This window comes from Dendropsophus ebraccatus, chromosome 9, assembly GCF_027789765.1.
Source record: "Dendropsophus ebraccatus isolate aDenEbr1 chromosome 9, aDenEbr1.pat, whole genome shotgun sequence".
Classification (NCBI taxonomy): Eukaryota; Metazoa; Chordata; class Amphibia; order Anura; family Hylidae; genus Dendropsophus; species Dendropsophus ebraccatus.
The window spans coordinates 83359747-83381853 of NC_091462.1; the positions used below are offsets into that span (position 1 = coordinate 83359747).

The 22107-nt window shown below is 39.9% G+C and overlaps 1 protein-coding gene across 2 annotated transcripts in view; it reads left to right on the plus strand.

Annotated features, from left to right (window-relative positions):
- Positions 1–22107, plus strand: part of LOC138801178 (uncharacterized) — a 206013-nt gene that overhangs the window by 25708 nt on the left and 158198 nt on the right. For both annotated transcript variants that reach the window (XM_069983727.1, XM_069983728.1), the window contains exons 9-13: positions 1815–1918; positions 8208–8373; positions 11114–11296; positions 11479–11631; positions 16076–16220. In XM_069983727.1, the coding sequence (XP_069839828.1) occupies positions 1815–1918; positions 8208–8373; positions 11114–11296; positions 11479–11631; positions 16076–16220 (751 nt within the window). The remainder of the gene's footprint in view (positions 1–1814; positions 1919–8207; positions 8374–11113; positions 11297–11478; positions 11632–16075; positions 16221–22107) is intronic.

The window sequence follows — 22107 nt, forward strand, 5'->3', positions numbered from 1 at the left end:
TATTGCTAGTTTTTGCCCGATAATCACTTTGTGTAAAAGGACCATAACAGTGTCCTCTGCCAGTGCTGGTTCTGTCCAACCTATTTTGTGTACTTAGTAGCAAGCACAATATTGCAAACCTCATTCAGACACAAATATAATTCAGGATTTACAATGGAAAATTCTGTATTAACTAAATTTTTGCTTTAACTATATTGGGAATTTTTGCATAGTAATCCTATGAATAATTCATCTTGATCTAGTGGTTGATTAAATTAACTTGTATATGGCTGTATATGAGAACAACCTTCTTAGTATTGCTGTCACCTACTTTGATGTTCAGCTATGAATAGAGGTTATCCAAGCATACAGGGGATAACTGTGCCGGGTGAATAGTTCATGTCAAAGAGAAGGCCCCAGCTAGATATGTCAACTGCTTCTTATTTGTGGTCAACCTGTGAGCGTCTATAGAAGAAGGGGGACTCTGTGATTTCTTGCTGAGTGCGGCGGGTTCATTTAATTAGCTCTTGCTGGCAGCCGCTGGGACCTGGCTTTGTCGTATGCGAAGTGCTGGCAGGACATGACACCGAACCTTGGCTGGTTTTGAAAGCATCTCAGTAGGCCGCTATTTCACATCATAAAAATGTTACAAGGTTAATTTCTATTTACTGAGAAGCCATTTATGTGTTACCAAACATTACCACAGGCAGCGGGGAATATCCTATGGTAACTGAATCTAATGGGGTTTGCCTGCTGAAGCTTACGCTACCTAACAGTATAAGTATTTTTTTCACAGATATGAAACTACAGTTAATCCTTCCCTACAAATACAATATATATATGTATATATATATATATATATATATATATATATATATATATCCACCCACACAAATGTCTATTTTATCTACTGCATAATAAATATTCAGGGAATTCAGATAACACACATCTACGTGTAATAGGGTATGTGCGGCCAATGGTGCTCAGTTGCAGACAGGCTCTGGCCAGGCTCTGGCCCTAATCTCATTAAAGGGGTTGTCCAGCAAAAATCTTTTACTTTCAAATCAACTGGTTTCAGAAAGTTATATAGATTTGTAATTTACTTTTATTTAAAAATCTCAAGTCTTCCCATACTTATTAGCTGCTGTATGCCCTGCAGGAAATGTTTCTTTTCAGTCTGACACAGTGCTCTCTGCTGACATCTCTGGCCGAGACAGGAACTTTTCAGAGCAGGAGAGGTTTTCTATGGGGATTTGCTGCTGCTCTGGACAGTTCCTGTCTCGGAAACAGATGTCAGCAGAGAGCACTATGTCAGACTAAAAAGAAAACAACATTTTCTGCAGGACATACAGAAGCTGATAAGTATGGGAAGACTTGAGATTTTTAAATAGAAGTAAATTACAAATCTATATAACTTTCTGAAACCAGTTGATTTGAAAGAAAAAGACTTTCCCTGGACAACCCCTTTAACTACATTGATGTCTGACATATAAATGACCTGTCAGGGGGTAAATATTGTGCAGAGGTGTATTTATGTACAACAACCAGTCAGATACTAATATAGAGATTCTCAAAAGAAAGGAAACCTTGCAAAAGGCATAAACAACTAATTTGTATATAAAACCCCAACAACCACCAGCAAAGCTGCTGATATTTAGTTGAATATTTAGTTGGCAGCATGGCTACAAGTATCAGTGTATTATTTCCTGGGACAAGCTGTTATCTATGTATAAATCTAATTCTTGTAACACTCTATGATCTTTTTCTTGCAAATACATATTATAATAATAACATTAATTACAGAATTGCATTTTTCACCCTTCCCTCCTGTCTAGACCACAGATCTGTTCATGAGTTTGGTATTTGAGCTGAGACTCCTGTCCTCCGATGCACTGTCTGATCTTTGGCAAAGGTCATCATTTAAATGCAGAGATAACTGGTAAGTACGACATATGATGTGTGCCCTGAAATCATTGCTATATTAGAAAATAAACTGGCCACTAACATAAGACATGACTACGTGTACTGCTTTCCTTACCCTCCCCTCTCCCCACTAAAAAGCACATGCATTCTCAGCCGAGCTGACCGTGCATGTGTATGGACTGATTGAAAGAGATAGCTGTTACTTGAAAAACTGATATGGATATGGCCAGCTTTACAGTAAATGTTACTTTATGCTTTATTTTCTTACTATTTTCTTCGTCATAAGAAAACGTCTCCAGTAGAGGTGTCTGGCAGCAACCAGCAAGCATGCATGTGTATGGGAATTTGCCTGGTTCACACACAGTATATTTCAGGCAGTATTTGGTCCTCATGTCAGGTCCTCGTAGCAACCAAAACCAGGAGTGGATTGAAAGCACAGAAAGGATCTGTTCACACAATGTTGTAATTGAGCGGATGGCCACCATTTAATGGTAAATATTTGCTGTTATCTTAAAACAACGGCTGTTATATTGAAATAATGCCAGTTATTTACCGTTATATGGCGGCCATCCACTCAATTACAACATTGTGTGAACTTCGCCTTTCTGTGTTTTTAATCCACTCCTGGTTTTGGTTGCTATGAAGACCTGGCATGAGGACCAAATACTGCCTGAAATATACTGTGTGTGAACCCAGCCTTAAAGTATATCGTAAACTGTTTTCTGAAACCTCTGGTTCACATAAATGGATTGTGCTAAGATTATAAGTTATCGTCTATTCATAGGATAGGTAACAACTAGCTGATCAGCAGGGATCCAACTGCCAGGACCCCTACTGATCATGTGACTAAAGGTCCTTTGTCTCCTGGGTTAATGAAGCAAGCTTGTTCTCCACTCCTTTTGCTTTTTATTTGACTTCTAAAGATAGGGGGGTGCTGTACTCGGCTATTTACAGAAATCACATAAAGAGTGAATGGAGAAGAGGTTGAGGAAGTGCTGCCACTCCATGCTACAAGGGAACAAGGGATGTTCTTTCTTGTGGTTGTGGGGTCCCAGCAGCTAGATCCCCATTGTTTGGATAGTTACAACTGACCCTATGAATAGGTGATCTTTAAAGGAGAAGTCCTGTGAAAATTTTTATTAAAGTATTGTATTGCCCCCCAAAAGTAATACAAATTACCAGTATACACTTATTACTGGAAATGCTTTTTTCCCTGCACTTACTACTGCATCAAGGCTTCACTTCCTGGATAAAATGGTGATGTCACGACCCGACTCCCAGAGCTGTGCGGGCTGTGGCCGCTGGAGAGGATGATGGCAGAGGGATGCTCAGTGTCCCTCCAGTGCCCTGTGTCAGTGTCCCCCTGCCATCATCCTCTCCAGAAGCCACAGCCCCCACAGCTCTGGGAGTCGGGTCGTGACTAGAGATGAGCAAACCAGCCGAGGTTCGGGGTTCATATGAACCTGAACTCTCGGCTCTGATTCCCCCTGTCTGCCCGCTCCGTGGAGAGGGTGGATACAGCCTGAAGACCGCCTGGAAAACTGGGATACAGCCAAAGCCATAGGCTGTATCCCAGTTTTCCAGACGGTCCTCCGGCTGTATCCACCCTCTTCACGGAGGCTGCAGACAGTGGGAATCAGAAGTCGATCCCATCTCTAGTCGTGACATCACAATTTTATCCAGGAAGTGAAGCCTTGATGCAGTAGGAAATGCAGGGAAAAAAGCACTTCCCGTAATAAGTGTATATTGGTGATTTGTATAACTTTTCGGGGGCAATACAATACTTTAATAAAAAATTTTTCCGGACTTGTCCTTTAAGGCTATCTTTTAATGGCTGTATTTTGCCTGTCTTTTTGGACACACATCATGTTGGAGCCTTATTATGCAAATTATTGATGTAATTTGCATAATATGTCTGTATTTTGACGGCGTGTGAACATAGCCTTATGCTATGTTCTCAACATTATATATTTTTTTACAGCCATTTGACAGCAGTTTTTTTTTTGAAGGCCTTCACGTTGATGGCAAATAACAATTGTTAATTTTACGTTTGTAGCCGTTATTGTGCAACAACAGCCATTCTTTTCCCTGAAAGTGACAGCCACCCAAAGAAACGGCTGTCATTTCAACAGTATGTGAACATAGCCTTATAATGTACACTGTTTACATAGAAATAACTTTATTTAATTTATCTTTGTTTACTTCCGTTTGCACATTTACTCGCACAACTAGAGCAAAGTAACAATATTCAAACACCCAAATATATAGTCGGCCAGATATGATTTGTAATTAAAACACGTTCCATTATTAACAAAACTATTGTGTAAAAAACACAATGTAGACAATGCAGACTTCACTGAGAAGGGTCAAATCATTCTACAATAGTGGAAAAAAATTTCACAGCAAGGTTGGTCGCCGTGTCTATTTGAAGGGCTCTTATTTGTAGGTGAGGAGGTGAGGCTACCACATGGCATTGATCCCAAACTAATGACCCAGTGCATTCTAAACTGTGCTGTAACCAAGTGTGATCCCTAGGGAACTGAGAATATAAATGGCAGCACACAGTGAGAATGGTTTAAAAAGTCACTAGAGAAAGCCTTCATTCTGATGCAAATCTAATCCTGGGGGCAGCACTGTCTGGGTCCCCCTTGGGACATGATGAAGTGCACCTGTCCTTCCTTGTCTTTCACAGACTCATGAGTGACATCTATCATGGGCGATCTGTTTTATTTTAATGCAGGGCTTATTGTCTTCCTTTAGCTGGCAGGAAATAATTCTGGGAAGAATTCCGTCTCACAGAGGAAGGATATTTTCTATTTAATTCCTCTTAAATCTTGCATTTCTCTCGCTACTTTTGACCTAATCGTCCATCTTAATCCGTGCAGTCATTCCTGAAATATGCCTAATTACAATTGTCCCCGTCGGAATTTCAATTGTTTGATTAGTTTGCCGGAGAAGATGAAAGTTTGCAATGATACTTGGCTCCTATATAATTAATTTCAAGCATTAAAAACTAAAATATTGCATCAAGGTATCATTTTTTATATAACCTATTTACCCCTTTCATGCAAAATTCTTAATATTCATACTTTGTTCACGATTTGGCTTTAAAGTAAAATTTGAGGACAAGATTAGATTAAAGGGACATGTTATTGGATTAAAAGCAAACTAGAACAAAGTAAAGTGCTGAGAACCTGCACTGCGGCACATGCAGTACCTATAGCTTCTGTATATGGCATTTGTTCCTGACAAATTTTCCTACTGACGAGAATATTAAACATAGAATATAAAAAAATGGTTGTCAGAAAAATACCACCTAGTCTATCTTGTCTGCCCTTATATTATTTCCTCTAGTATTATTTTACAATAACTATATGTTTATCCCAGAATTCTTCAAAGAATACTGATCTGTTATTGTTGCTCCCCTGGCTCATTTGTATAACCAATCAATTCTAATAGGAGATGTTCCTGATGATTGGAGAATCATCATGTGGTATCTGTGGTATCTATCACCAAGAAGGGTAGTAGAGAATCGGCCAGTAACTACAGTCCAGTTAGCTTGACATCTGTAGTAGTAAAACAATAGAACAAAGGCCAGGTATCCCTCAGGGAATCTGCAATAACTTAAATAATAATTCCTCTATTTGTGTTAACATATTCTGCATCACTGTACAGAACTTGTAATTGCTCACATTGGTCCTTGTCCCCAGAATACCCAGAGGAAACCCATGCAAACAAAAGGGAACATAAATAAACTCAATGCAGATGTCCTTGGTGGAATTTAAACCCAGGACCCTATCTCTACATGGCAACAGTCATACTCAGTCATTTGTCTGTCTGTGGATGTATACAGTGGCAGACCTATTCTATTAGTGACTACATTTGGTTTATTTCCCAAGAGTATTTTTTTTTGTTTAATATATATGTATATATATATATTTTAGACCAAACTTAGGGCCGTACTACATGGTCCGATATTCTAAGAAAGCCAGTGCCAGGTAGGGATGTCCGTGCAGCCCTTGTTGCATATATAGGAAATAATAGAGCAGAACTTTACCTGTCCACACTCCCCGGCTTCCTTCAGTCCTTTTGGCTTCTCCTCGCATTCCCTGCTGCCGCCGTTTCTGGAGTGACAAGCTGCTCCGCCAACAATTGGCTAAGATGGGGCAGAGTTGTGGTCAGTTCTGCCTAGTCAAGAAAAGTCTTTCCTCTCCCATCTGGATAAGTCAGACATTACCATCTGGAGCAGAGGAGGGAAATACTTTTGAAGGATCAGCAGGGACCTGGACACCCAAGTATTTAACTGCTCTAATGTGTCAAGTAAAAGAATAGTTCTGTTTTAATCAGTGATGTTCATCGCTATACTTTTGGTCATGTTTTTTTTTTTAAATTGCAGTAGCAAGAATATACCCCAAGGAATCTAAGTAGGGATTCCTTGGCAGAAGCGGCCCTGGTTGCCGATGGCAACAACGGCTATACTTTTACGCTGTGTGAACATAGCCCTATACTGTGTGTGCTATATTTCAATTGTTTTGCATATGTGTTAAAATTATGAGCTTAACCCACTTTTATGCTTCTTCTTTTTTTTTGGGGGGGGGGGGGGGGGGGGGGGGCATTATTATAGTAAATATTGGATGTCTTGGCTCATGGTTCCTCAATTACTGCCAATTTTTGCCATGTTGAAATGACACAATGGAAGATTTGTAATGGTGTACATACCCCATAAAGCTCTGAAATGTTTATACTGACCACAATAAAGCCATGTGCAGCATTATAGACAATTACCTATAGGTTCCCATTATAGTCATGCTCTGTCCATGGTGCTGACATATATACTGTGGTATGCAGCTCTATAGCTCAACACTTCATCTTCAGGGGTAAGAGACTTCAACCGAAACAAAACGGCTCTCAAAGCAAAAACTGGATCTTCCTGGCATTTGTGTTGACCCTATTGTGAAGCTCTGTGCCAGATACATTGCTTTTGTTTGCCTCTCCCTGGAAGGTTGCCAATGTCGGTGGTTCTCTATTTTATGGAAGTAAAAAATTGCTAATACTTATAATACTGCACACAATAGACTGATTGATATAGTACAGATTAAAGATAATGTTATTAAGAAAATTAGATTACAAATTGAAAGTAAGATTGGTGTAGATATAGCTTGGATAAATATTGAATATACAGCGGCCTATCACTCACACTGTAAGCGCTGTAAAGCATTGTGTAGTAAAGTAAACACACCCCGCTAATAATGTGGGATATGCAAACAAGTAACGTGAAACAAAAGCCCCTGTAGAACAAGTTATTTACTGGAACCCCCCCTCCCCGAATCACCTCATCACCCCATCCGTCATTGTAATGGTTCAGCTAACCCTCTGTGTGGAAAATTAAAAAATGCACAAATATGTTTAGCTAAATTTTAAGTCTTGATATCCTTGATTATTTACTGTTATTAGATCAATATTTCTGTGTCTATTGCTTTTTTATTTAAGTACTTTCCTAGTCTCTGGGATTCTGTTTTTTTTTTTTTTAATATAGAAATGATGTGTTCATATAGGGTGTTGTCACACAAGCTGACTTTGCAATGGATTTTTTATGGGAAGGTGGCAGTGATCCTGTATGTAAATCTGTAGCGGAAAATCTGCATAGAAACATACAGATATGTTGCTTCAGATATAATTGTGGATATGTAGTTTTAGAATTTTTTTTTTTTTTTACAAATGTTGCCAAATATTTCCAGTGGCCCCCTCCTATGTGGCCCCCTCCTAAGCACCCTTATACAATAACTCTAATAATAAGGCAGCATGCACTAAGCTTCTAAAGTGCCCCTATTGCTGGCTCCAAGTCACCAAAATTAAGGGCTATGGAAACCTTTGCACTGATTTTTTTTTTCATAATTATTGTTGATTTGTACTCTGAATTTAAAACGCAAGCAACTTTCTAAATAGCCCTCATTGTCCTATCCTTTAACTGCTACTTTAAGAATAATGAGAAACGTCCTTCAAAAGGACTTTCAGCTCTTGCAGTGTTAGAGATAATGTTTTTTTTTTTTAAATAGTTCATAGGCTCTGATGGCTGTCATTTGTATAATATTGACCGTTATTTCAACTCAAAAAACAAAAAAAAGATGTTGTGGGAACACTGCTAAAGAGTGGATGGGAAAGAGAACTCTTGGTGGACAGCTCACATAGGCTGGAGAGAGAGAGGAAAGCAAATACAAGGCAGTTTCTTAATGTCACTTGATTTCAATACTCAAATAACTTCAATAAGTGTTAATAGATGTTACATATACAAATTTTAATTTCAGGCAACCCCTCCTGGATGCTCTTCCATCCTGTGGAACTGAAGCCTGTGTTGGTTTGATGAAAGAAATTCTTCTTTCAAAGGAATTAGAGGATGAGAAAACGGAATCATATCTCTGGTCACTGGCCTTCATACCAGAACCAACGCCTGGGATGATAAGCTCTCTCACTGTGAGTTTCTGATCTCTCTTTCTTCCGATAACTACTACCACTACTACTACTACTATTATTAAAGAGTTTCCCCGCTGCCAACATGATATTGAGAAATCATGGCAGGCGGGGAAAGAATCCATTACATTCTTTCCCTGTCCATAAGGTCCACAAATGTGAATGTAGTCTAAGGGCCCTATTACACCAGCAGATTATCTGACAGATTTTTTTGAGCCAAAGCCAGGAATGGACTATAAACAGAGAACAGGTAATAAAGGAAAGACTGAGATTTCTCCTCTTTTTAAACCCATTCCTGACTTTGGCTTAAAAACATTTGTCAGATAATCTGTCTGTGTAATAGGCCCTAAGAGTCTGAGCTGTGTCAATGGTAAGACATAGGCAGATTCTGGAATGGTTTTTGAGGTGTAGGAGACAGGAGTGTGCAAGAGCTCAAATATAGGGAGTAAATGATAGATCAGTCTATATATGTATTGGTCGCATTGACAGAATAATTATATTAATAGTAATTGATTAGAGTTTAATTTTACTGTAGCTTAATAATACTTTTAGAAAACAGCAAATAGAGACTATAAATCTTTATTTTCTTTGTATCGATATAATGTGTATAATGACTTCCATGGTCAGATAGGAGTTTTCATTTCTACCTTGACTAAATTTATGCTGTACCCCATGCTGGAAGTTGCATTTTACGACGTATTTTATATTGACATCTTAGCGTGCAATGACTCACTGCATTTGACATCTTGTGTTTGTTACAATACAAATTCTCTTAAGGTCAGCGGCATGGCTTGGGACAGCTGAAAATAATTCTATACAGTTGTTCAGAAGAATTTTCCATTTGATTCTATTCAGAATAAATACAGCCTGCTTCATATTACCTGCTGCATCGCTGACATTGTAAATACTTTATGTGTATTATTTAAAGGGAACATGTGCCATCACTTCCTATTAGTTATACAAGAAGAGGACACTAATACCACCGTACATATACATTATATGGCTAGGTAAAACTATATAAAAATGACGTCCATCTTTCATAATAACGGCCATCATTGCACAAATAACGGCCATTATTTTTTAAATAACGGAAGTTATTTGCTCAAGGACGGCTGTTTTTACATAGTGTGAACCTAGCCTATGGCTGATATGGCCACCTGACCATCATACTGTAAGGACTGGCAGGCGTAGACAAGACAAGAGACAGTGGGCCCTACATCTGAACAGACCCACTGTCACCTGCCTACTTGCCTCAGTCGACCCTAAACGGTCGCGGACAACCACAGAGTCGGTCCCTACACTGTGTAGGTGAATACACAAAACGTAGACAGACAAACAAAACCCAATGGAGGATAGTCAACTAGCAGGGTCAAAACCAAACAGACAACGCACTACAAAATCAGAAGGAGAGCGGATAGTCAAACGTCAAGCAAGAGGTCAGAACACGGGTAGAGCAATAGCAAGGGGATTAGGACAGGGAACGCTGGGAAAGGAGCAGGGGAGCTGGGACTAGTAACAACCAATAGCCAGCAGGGAACTGAGGATCTGACTGCTTTTTATCCAGGATCAGAGACTGGGTGCAGCAGCTGATTGGACCAGCCCTGATCCCAGCACCAAGCTCAGCTGAACAGATCTAGCAGTGCAGTAACCCTCGCACTGCCAGAAGTCTGACAGGCAAGGCAGGTGTGGCTGAGAAGTGAAACACAATTCAGACACAATATTCAGTACAACAGCAGACATAAAATCAGCGCTTCCTTGGCCGCCCGACACGGACTGAGGAGCGCAAAGTCACATTCCTAACACATACCTACTGTATATGAGCTAGATGGACATCTTATTTTACAATCCTGATCCTTTGTACCACTATAACACTTCACTGGGAAGGCTTTCCGCAAGACTTGGTACTGTGTCTGCGGGAATTTGTGTTCATTCGGTAAATAAAATTGTCCCAGATCAAAAAGTTTTCCAAAAAAGTTGTCTTTGCATGTGTAACACTAAAATTATCCTCTTCTGGACAAAATAGACGTAACTAAAACAATGAAGTTTGATGCCATTGTACCTTCTCCACCATATTTTACAGTAGGCATTAGGCATACTCAACCATCTGCTAAACTTACATTCATCCATCAGACTCCAGATGAAACATGATCTTTCCAGTGGTGAAGTTTTGATGGGCCAGGTTCTGGGTTCTCAGACCTCACAAGTTGCTAGAGGGGAGAAGTGCCTTGCTAGGCTCCCCATCTAAGTCCTCGCTGCAAGAGATGGGCTCTATATCTCCTTTATCTCCTGCAGTGAACACTGAGAATGGGACAGAAGCCCTTGGTTGAGTGCTTCTTCCAACTTCTTCTGTGTACCTATAAAGGTTCAAAAGATTTTTTAAAGTCATGTAACACTTTAAATAATACCATATATACCTCAAAATTGTGCACTTAAAATACCATGCTACCCTCATCAAAAGCCTTTGTATGGTTATGTTGATGGAAAATCTTTAAAAAGTTAAGGCCAATTCCATAAGTACTCACCACTTATTGAAGGATTGATACAGAGGGAACTCAATAGGTACTTCAGCCCTGGCCTATTCATTGAAGTAGAGGAGGTATTAACAATGGGTAAAATGAGGTCTAGGGCATATATTTTAGGCAGATAAATGGGAACATAAATTAAGCTCTTTCCTTTAATAGATACACAGAGAGTATGGACATTTTGGTTTGCAATATAATAAATCAGACATTGTGTATTCCAGCCTTTGCTGCAAGACCCAAGAGCTGGGCTGAGTATGTACCTAGCCATCACCTCCATGGTACACCACTACTGCTTGGCCCATAGAGGCTGCCATGAAGCTCCCGAAGTCCAAAGTGTAATCAATATTTTGCAAGAACACCTGGGAAACAACTGTACTGCTCAAGAGCCGGAGGAAACACAACAGGTACGTGGTCATATGAATGTGGATTTACATTACAAAAAGTTATCTGAAAATCCTGACTATGTTTCATATTAATTGGAATAATGAAATCGGATATGCTCTCATCTGCTATATGAGAATGTTCAATGATATTTATACAGTAGCTTGGTCGCTAAATTATTTTGTTGTGTTCTCTTTTTCTCTAGGTGGAGGGGATTTTAAAAGCAATTGGAAATGCCGGTGTGGCTGCCAGTTCACTAATCCCTACACTTAGTTGGTGTGCACTTCTAAAGAACAACCCTGACAGCACTAGACTGGCCGCTGTGGATGCCTTCAGGAGGATTCCCTGCTCTGCTAATGTAAGCTTTGGTGACAGGCTGTAAGGCATCATGTTTTACAGCAGAAACTGTAGAGCAGATTTATACCCATTGATGTTTAATGATGTAAACATCTTGTCACTCTACACTTAGAAGCCCAATGGGTGGTCCCAGTTAGTGATTGAAAGTGTCAGTCAATAAGAAGGGCCACCCACTGGACTCCTAAGTTCAGAATAAGCAAACGTTTAGATGTATAGTATACTGAATTTTTTTTCACAGATATATATATGAATTTGCTCAGCTTCTCCTGCTCTGTAACATGTTCTCTGAAGTTTTGACTGCATTTTCAACATGATCGATTCTCTTCATACCATGTATATACTGTACCTTGGGATGATTCCATTGGGAGAATGTTCCTTCACCTATACTTCCAACATAGATCTCTGCCACTGTATGGCCATATATAAAGGCAATCATCACCCAATGGGAACAATGCAAAAATATATACCATATGCCATTTGTTATTTTTTGATGGCCTTATAGGAAAGTACAGTTTGCTGCTGTTTCTTATACAGTAAAAAAAAATATGTAGGGGCAAACCACCCTGGTAAATACTAAAAGAGCATTCTTTTTGCCTCCATTGGGACAATGGGGGGCCAATGGTTATGCTTGATGTCCCCAGTGCATTTACCAAATATGCATAATCTAACAATTTACTGTCAGCTACTTTTAGGCTATGTTCACACACCATAAAATAAAAGTAAAATACATAATTTTGAGGTAAAAAAGGCCGTATTTTTAATGTAATAATGGGCTCCATTGAAGTCAATAGAAAATTGGCCAGCCATGCACACACCCTATAGAATAGCGCTGTGTGCATGGCTGGCCAATTTCCTATTGACTTTAATGGACCGCATTATTGGGCCAGATTCACACAATGTATTTTTTTATTAAACAATGGCCATTGTTTAATCAAAGCGACTGATTACATTAACCTCTATGGAATCCTGGTCGGAGTGTATGCTGCACAGAAAACTCTCGGGGGGGGGGGGGGGGGGATTTATGAAGACCGGCATACAAGTACGCTGGTCTTATATAAAGCCCTGTCCCCTTTTCCCCGGCAGGAGTCACTAAGAGGCGCACGCCTCTTAGTGAATGCGGCTTGCCGGGCACCCGAACCTGTATCAGGCGTACTATTGGATCATGATTTACACCTGTGAGGAGGAGTAAATCATGATAAATGTAGTGCGGGGTGAGGCCATGCCTCCTCGCCGCCTTGTCACACCCCCCAAGCTCCCCCAGCCTGCCCATTGGATGAGCGGGGCGTACGGGAGGTGTGTGCCAGGGAGAAGAGGCAATCTGCACCTTCTCCCTGGCATACGCCTCGGGCAGACACTTCGTAAATCATGATCCAATAGTATGCCTGACACAGGTTCAGACACCCGGCAAGCCGCATTCACTAATAGGCGTGCGCCTCTTAGTGACTCCTGCCAGAGAAAAGGGGACAGGGCTTTATTCATTGAACAGCGACCGCACGAAGTAGACTGTGCAAAAAATGTAAAGTGCGGCTCCAGCCGTACTTTACATTGTGTGCTATGGCTAATTGAAGTGCGGGCACACCTGAATTAAAAAGATGTGATGTTCACTGCAGTACCGGCTGGGTTGAAAATCTCAGACAGCAGCTTTGTAACAGAACGACCACTGTTTTACCATGTCTGAACATGGCCTTACACAAAAACACAAAAAATGCAACAGCTCACCGCAATGGCAAGATACAGACCCACTATGGACATGAAAATAGTTAGAAGCAGCCCCCCCCGGTCCATGTTAGTATGTTTAGTAGGAATGTACACTACTCTCCTTTAAGTCTTTCCAAACACAAACTCAAATGATGTTAGTAGTACAGATAATTTTATAGGATGTTACTTTTCTTGTCTTATCATAATATTATGCACTTTTACTAAAGGGGAATCTGTCTGTTGTTTCATGCTGCCCAAACCACAAGCAGCATGAACCAGACACGGACTCCATCATTACAATGTATTTTGATTACTCTCACATGCTGTAACCTTATAGAAAAATAATAGATTTAATGATGACTGGGGAATAAAGTTAAGAACGCAGCTCTTTGCTGGGTTCTTCCTGGCCTGCTAGGCTTAATTAACACCCTCTTCTGCTGAGTGTATAGAAAGAGATCTGTCTGTCAAGCCAAGCAAGGCCGGAAAAAGCTATCTCTTCATTTTACACCTATCCTTACCTCTCCTTCAGCTCTACTTTAAAGGGGTACTTCAGGAGATTTTATTGAGGGAGTAGGTGCATGTTTCATGCTGCCCATAATTTGGGATGACACAGATGCACTGCATTTTACTAAAATGAACAAAAAGGTCAGTAGATAGTAGAAGTATTAGTATAAGGTCAGTAGATAGTAGCAGTATTAGTATAGGAGTAAAGTATTAGTATAAGGTCAGCAGATAGTAGCAGTATTAGTATAGGAGTAAAGTATTAGTATAAGGTCAGTAGATAGTAGCAGTATTAGTATAGGAGTAAAGTATTAGTATAAGGTCAGTAGATAGTAGCAGTATTAGTATAGGAGTAAAGTATTAGTATAAGGTCAGTAGATAGTAGCAGTATTAGTATAAGAGTAAAGTATTAGTATAAGGTCAGTAGATAGTAGCAGTATTAGTATAGGAGTAAAGTATTAGTATAAGGTCAGTAGATAGTAGCAGTATTAGTATAGGAGTAAAGTATTAGTATAAGGTCAGTAGATAGTAGCAGTATTAGTATAAGAGTAAAGTATTAGTATAAGGTCAGCAGATAGTAGCAGTATTAGTATAGGAGTAAAGTATTAGTATAAGGTCAGTAGATAGTAGCAGTATTAGTATAGGAGTAAAGTATTAGTATAAGGTCAGTAGATAGTAGCAGTATTAGTATAGGAGTAAAGTATTAGTATAAGGTCAGTAGATAGTAGCAGTATTAGTATAGGAGTAAAGTATTAGTATAAGGTCAGTAGATAGTAGCAGTATTAGTATAAGAGTAAAGAATTAGTATAAGGTCAGTAGATAGTAGCAGTATTAGTATAGGAGTAAAGTATTAGTATAAGGTCAGCAGATAGTAGCAGTATTAGTATGGGAGTAAAGTATTAGTATAAGGTCAGTAGATAGTAGCAGTATTAGTATAGGAGTAAAGTTTTAGTATAAGGTCAGTAGATAGTAGCATTATTAGTATAGGAGTAAAGTATTAGTATAAGGTCAGTAGATAGTAGCAGTATTAGTATAGGAGTAAAGTATTAGTATAAGGTCAGTACATAGTATCAGTATTAGTATAGGAGTGAAGTATTAGTATAAGGTCAGTAGATAGTAGCAGTATTAGTATAGGAATAAATTATTAGTATAAGGTCAGTAGGTAGTAGCAGTATTAGTATAAGAGTAAAGTATTAGTATAAGGTCAGTAGATAGTAGCAGTATAAGTATAGGAGTAAATTATTAGTATAAGGTCAGCATATAGTAGCAGTATTAGTATTGGAGTAAAGGATTAGTATAAGGTTAGTAGATAGTAGCAGTAAATAGTAAATCCTTAGTATAAAAGTAGAAATGTACATCTCCCCTGGAATGAGATAGGACACCCTGCCATCTTTTTTCTCTGTTTTGAATGAAAGATTTTCCAAACATTTCCAGCTGTGAAGCATTCAGTGATATCTTTGTATAAGGTCATAAGGTGATATGTAAGGACAGCGGCATGTCGAGATTTCCTGCTGGCACATCTCTAGCACATTACGGTTCCTCAGCACTCCTTATGGCCTCTTACTTGGTTCCAGTGAAATTCTTTGATCTGCTTTGTTATTATACTCAGTTGGACACTGAGTCTAACACAAGGTTTGGATCAATTGGTTAATAGGCTCTTTCCCATATAGACTCTTTCCTTACCACGTACCTTTTGTTTCAAAAGATTTTTACATTTCTTTCTCCTTATGTGAATTAAATATCAGGATTTAATCAGGGGACAGCTCTCTATACAGGGCTGCAGTCGTCTTCATTCTAGTGATTTTTGCTCACGGACGCTCACTCATGCTTTCACGTGTTTTATTAGAATGTTAAAAGGAAGTTAAAGGGTCCGGAAAGCTGAATGTATGGCCATATTTATACAATGGCATACTATACAGTTGCATACATTGCCCATTTTAAACAACATATGGCATACTGGCATACTGGCAACATACTGGCAACATATGTTCGGTATATATTGAAAAATTGCTATTCTAAACATGTAGGACTGTGGGATACTGATGTTTTCCAGCTATATCCAAAGAGTTTGCATATTGACATTGCAGCCCATATACAGTGTAAATCAAGCATGATTCTTTTCATATGTGAATATAAACTTGTTTTAACCATAGTAATTTTCATGCAAAAATAGATAAACTTGCACATATACATTACAATTAAAATTGTCACACATTACAAAAACTTTTGTCTTGTTTGTATGACAGAGAGACATATTGAATCAGCTGTACCAGGACCTAGAAGAGACAGAAGAAATACGAATTGCCGCATACTATACTGCTATGAAGTGCCCAAGCCAGGAACTATTACATTTAGTGCGGCAAACACTGCGACATGAGACCTCAACACAAGGTAAGTCCATTAGATCCTAATTCCCTCCATGTGTCTAGGATGTGATTTCAGTATAGACTTTGAAATCCAGCCCCGAGGCCTAGGGGTCTGTGTAGGGTCCAGATGTGCTGATGGTGGATACATCATTGATACTTGAAACTCAATTTTTTAAGGTTTTACCTATGGAGCTGTATAAGGTTTATGTTTTCCTTATGATAATCTCTTGTTTTTAATTGAATTGTACATTTTAGGGTATAGATGTGTCTTTTTGATTCTTTTTTACTCCATTTTTCAGGGGTACGATGGAACCAAAAAACAGTAATTCTGGCATTGTATTTTTATTTTTATTTTTTTTTGCTTATGAGGTTCACCATGTGGAATTAATAACATCAATGTAATATTTATTATAGGTGGGATTTTTTTTATATTTACAAAATGTGACTTTTATGAATAGCAATCATTCTAGTGTAGAAGTCCATATCTTCAACTGGCCGTACTTAAGTAATTCAGCCTACAGCAAATTCTCCTGATTCCACCATAAATCTGCTGCATGTTTATTTCAATGGAAGGAGTTACAGGAATAAGTTGCGGCCACATTTAATCTTGGAAAAAAAATCACTGTGAACAGTCACAGGAGAAACTCATCTCAGTTTATGGGTAATAAAGTAATTGGTCATTTGTCTCAGTATGATTGACAGCTTTGAATCTTAAGTTTCCTACTAGCAGTGCCTTTCTAAACAAACACTGGCTGATGTAAGGCATTGGTCATGGCAACCTGGCATGCCAACCTGGTCATTAAAATTCTCCAATTTTAAAATTGCAAATGTGCCAGCTAATAACCATAGGAGCACAGTATATGACTGTGACTGTGCTAGAGTTTTACATGATCCCCTCCTCCAACTGATCTTGTGCAAGGGGTCTAGATGGAAAGAATGACCTTTATAGTGAGGCAAAGCTAAAACACAGTCTCATTATACCTGCAGGTGAAGCTATTAGGAAAAGTAAGTAAGTGACAGCCGCTGAGGCCACACATGTAGACTGCTCTCCGGAGAATTCCATCTAGAAGTATTATATGGTAGTAGTAGCTCATCAGACATGGTCGGTATTTAGGCCATTGTTGTTGGCACAAGTGGTAAATGACATCACATGGCAAAGAGAAAGGGTAAAAAATGTTATTACAGAAAGAGGACTATGTTATTGTAAGTTACTTTGCTGTTAATCTTTGTATTGTTATTTTGGTGTTACATAAGTGCAGATAGGTAGCGATAATGTGAGCATTAGATACGGTTATTACAGAAATATTATAGTAATCCCTTTAATATTAAAGGACAACTCCCACGAAATATTTTTTTAGCTTATTTAACACACATTACAAAGTTATATAACTTTGTAATGTGGTTAAATACCCGGTCTGGCCCCTTTCCCCCACTTTCGGACCCCCGACCCCCCGGAAGTTAAAGAATGTATGCATTACCTATTACGGTCGTCACGGTCCTCTTCTCCTGGGCGGCATCTGGTGACGACGACGTCAGAGTCAGGGGGCGGTCCGGGTCTTCTTCCTCCTCGGCGTCTTTATAGAAAGTGAATGGGATGGAAAAGGCTGCTGGTGCACATGCACACCAGCAGCCTTTTCATTGGCTGGAGCGCATCACATGGCTTCCAGCTTACTCAGCCCTGATTGGCTGAGCTTGCTGGAAGCCATGTGATGCGCTCCAGCCAATGAAAAGGCTGCCGGTGCGCAAGCACACTGGCAGCCTTTTCCATCCCCTGGACCCGGAAGTCAGAGACATTGCTGGACGGCGAGCGGTGGCGATGGAGAGGCGGAAGGCGGGCGAATCGAGTGGGGATCGTCACCAGAGGGATGGTGAGTATGGTGTCTGTGTGTGTCTGTGTTTGTTTTTTTTGGGGGGGTCCCGCGGGAGTTGTCCTTTAAATCAGAGTGTTTATTCTTCCCATATTGCTACTCAAAGGGGTATTCCAGGAAAAGTTAACTTTTCCCCTATCAACAGGATAGGGGAAAAGTAGGAGATCGTGGGGGGGGCCCAACCTCCGTACCCCCCACGATCTCCGTATCGGGCCCCGTGTGCTCTGTTCTGAACAGGGGCTCTATTCATTCCTATGAAGCGATGGAAAGAGCCGAGTAGGAAGAGGCTCCATAGGAATGTTCCTGGCTCCATAGGAATGAATAGAGTCCCGGGTCACACACTGTACCGGTGGGGACCGATATGGAGATAAGTGTGTGTGTGTGTGTGTGTGGGGGGGGGGGGGGTCGTCAGGGGTCGGACCCCCCGTCATCTCCTACTTTTCCCCTATCCACAGTGATTTTTTCCTGGAATACCTCTCTTTAAAGGGAACCTGTTACCCTGAAAAAGCTATATAACCTATATATATATTATATATAGTTATATGGCTTATATAAAGTTTTGTTGGAAAAATATTTAGTATAATGTTTAAGTTACCAAGTGCAATCCATATTCATTCTGGGTTTAGAAGTCCAGTGGGCAGTCCTAATAAGTGACTGACAGCTATCACTATATGCACACTTGTAAAAGAGAAGGCTAACAATCATTGAGACCGCCCACTGGACCCCTGAAACCAGAAAGAACAGAGACTTCTCTTGCACTATAACACAATATTGAAGGATTAAACAGCACTTTATGATACCAGGTTCCTGTTAACCATGTTATATACATTATACAGGTTCTGAGCACTGAACTTGCACCTGTAAATCAGCAGGACCTCTGTGACTTAAGAGAAAATAACCCCCTCAGGCATTATGACTTTTATGTACACGACTGCAAGGAATGTTAGACATGACAAATTTGGTGTTATTTGCCCAATGTTAACCAATAGAGATGAGCGAACCTCGAGCATGCTCGAGTCGATCTGAACCCGAACTTTCAGCATTTGATTAGCGGTGGATGCTGAAGTTGGATAAAGCCCTAAGGCTATGTGGAAATCATGGATATAGTCATTGGCTGTATCCATGTTTCCCAGACAACCTTAGAGCTTTATTTAAGTTCAGCAGCCCCAGCTAATCAAATGCCGAAAGTTCGGGTTCGGATCGACTCGAACCCGAACCCGGTTCGCTCATCTCTATTTACCAACCCATAATTTCATGTGTCCAGTGATACTATTGATGAATCTTTCCATCTATCTTTAGTCATTTTTCTTATCAAATAGCTAATTTACAAAATGTTGTGAGAGAGAGTAAAGAGCAGCGAATGTGGCGTCATCATGGTGATTCACCGCTTTTAAATCTCCCAATTATGAGCGTAGAGAGAAGCAATTTCTGGCCTGAGAGTACGGGCTAAAAATATTCATCCCTCACATTTACTGTGACACTGATAATAAAGAACGGCAAAGTTATTGCTCACTTCATGCCAACTCTTGAAAGCCCTAATATTAAAATATAGTTTTAATCTAGGTGTTCAGAGATGGGTCTGTTTTATGAATTTGAAGGATATAAGTAAAAAATCAGATCATATTATAGTGTGTGTCCTTACTTAATTTTTTATATCTGCTGAATTATGTACACGTAAAAAAATAAGTAGTGAAAGGCAATGTGTCAACAGAGAATGACCGGTTGTTACCTCAAGTTTTTTTTTTTCATGGTTAAAGTAGCAGTAAAAAATTTTTTCATTACACCCCCCCCCCCTTTCTCGCTGCACGCTGGCGCGTATACTCGCCAGCAGTGATCGGTCTCCTGTGGCGCAGCTTCGTTCAGGTCCTGCGGCGCCGTTCAAATCCAGCGTGCGTTCACGTCACCTGCTCCTGTGACCCCTCTTTTGTTTTCTGTAGATTGAAGGCCGGAATTCACACTTTCCAATGCATTCTCTATGGGAGAGCGTGACTTCCGGGCTTCAATCAACAGGAGACAGAAGAGGGGTCACAGGAGCGGGAGCTGTGAATGCGCACTGGATTCAAACGGCGCCACACGACCGGAACAAAGCTAGGCCGCAGAGCACCCGTCACTGCTGGTTAATATATGCGGCAGCGGGCAGCAGGGGGGGAATAAAAAATTTTTGTGAACTGCTTCTTTTACATGATTCTTTTTTTATTTTTTATTTTTCTAATTTTTCCATGTCACTAACCATAAAAAAAAAAAAAAAACTTCTGAAATTATACAGTTTTACTGTGGCCACTGAGACTGTCTGCCACATGTCTCCGGAGTCTCTGTTATCACCACAGGTAGGATTTGGATAAAATGTACACACCCCTAAAATAATAAGTAATATGTATATTTTTCTCATGTTCTTTTTCATGGTTACCTTCCACTTTTGTGGGTTTTTTCTCAGTTTTACTTGTACAGGTTTACTATTTAATTGTGTAATATGGTACCAACTGGTGTTTAGAGTGTATAGCAATAAGCATGTCTACCTAGTAAGCTAAGTGCTGGCGGACACACATGCTCAGTCGCTCTCCTCACAGCCAGCTCTCCGCAGAGTGACTCTTTGTTCACTGCAGCACATCTAAGTAATATAGTTTTTTGTTTGTCTAAGAAGCAGACTGCAGGTCGTCTGCAGTAACATGGTGGTATAGCTTATTAGAATTATAAGACTGAACTGGAAAATAGGCCATCGGCAATCAATTTCTTCTGTGATATGCCACATGGCATTCTTCGCATTGGAAAAAGAAAAATTGCCACTTGCCCTTGATCCAATATGGCGCCTTTCAAGATGGCAGCCATGTAACCTACATAGCCTAAAAGATAGGCCCACTCACCATTACTTGCTTGGGTATTCAGATATGTCATTTTCCTTTTAGTTTCTGAAATAAAAGGGGGTCATGAGACATCCTGTACTTTGCATAAATAAATAGTACAAGCAAATTTGACAAGTTTTGAGATAAGATACTGTATCTTACTAGAGAACAATGCCCATTTTCTCCACTAACCAGCCAGTCTTAATTAAAGGAGTTATCTGGCACTTATTGCTTCCCCTATGTAAAACCTAACACACATCTTATTCTTACCTTTCCATTTTCGCATCTTCAGGACCTCTGCTTACCATCACCACTTCCAAGATAAACTCGTCTCAGCAGTAACAGCCCGCTCAGCCAATCACTGACTGAGATGGGACAGCACTGCAGCCAGTGATTGGCTGACCAGGCTGTCTATGCCGATAGGTAAGGATAAGATGTTTATTATGTTTTATAAAAGGTCAGCAACATATAAAAACTGGATTTGGCAGTTAAAGGGTAACTCCGCATAAGAAAAACTTGTTTTCTATTAAAAGTACATTAATAGTTAAATATATGTGTCTATATAATGTATTACCATATCTGTACGGTTCTGCCACACTGGTAGCTGATAAAAAATCCAGGAAGTGAAAAAATGGCCCCTGTGCAAATCCACATTGTCTCCTGCTCCTTCTGCTATCCCCCCTTAGGAGACAAATCTTCCGTGCCTCTGTCTCACATTGTGTGTTTGCTGAAATCAGGCTGATGATGCAGACAGGGGGCAGGGTGTGATGTCACAGGAGGTTCGGCTGGATCCCCCAATTCACCATCTCTGGCCAGCTAGAAGCAGCTGTTGCACTGATTTCACTGATTGTGCAGAGGTGTGCATTGAAATTAGGGCTGTGTTCACAAATGTTGGAGTGTCATTGCAGTACTGCAGCGTATTCACAAGAATGATGCAGTAACACAAGTAAATGATGCTAAACGGCAGAGAGAATCAGAGCCTTATTGTGGGGCTCAACTTTAAAGATAACAGATACAGTGTACAATCAAAGCAAAGTTTTGTATCATCATAGTTATGTATGGGAGAAGCTGGCGTGCTGCCTGTAACAGCCAATCACAGCTCAGTTTACTTTTCTTGTAAAGATGAAGACTACTTAGTGGATGTCATCCATCTCCTGATGTACACTGAACTAATCTTGTTATCAATTCCTAAAATAAATCGTCT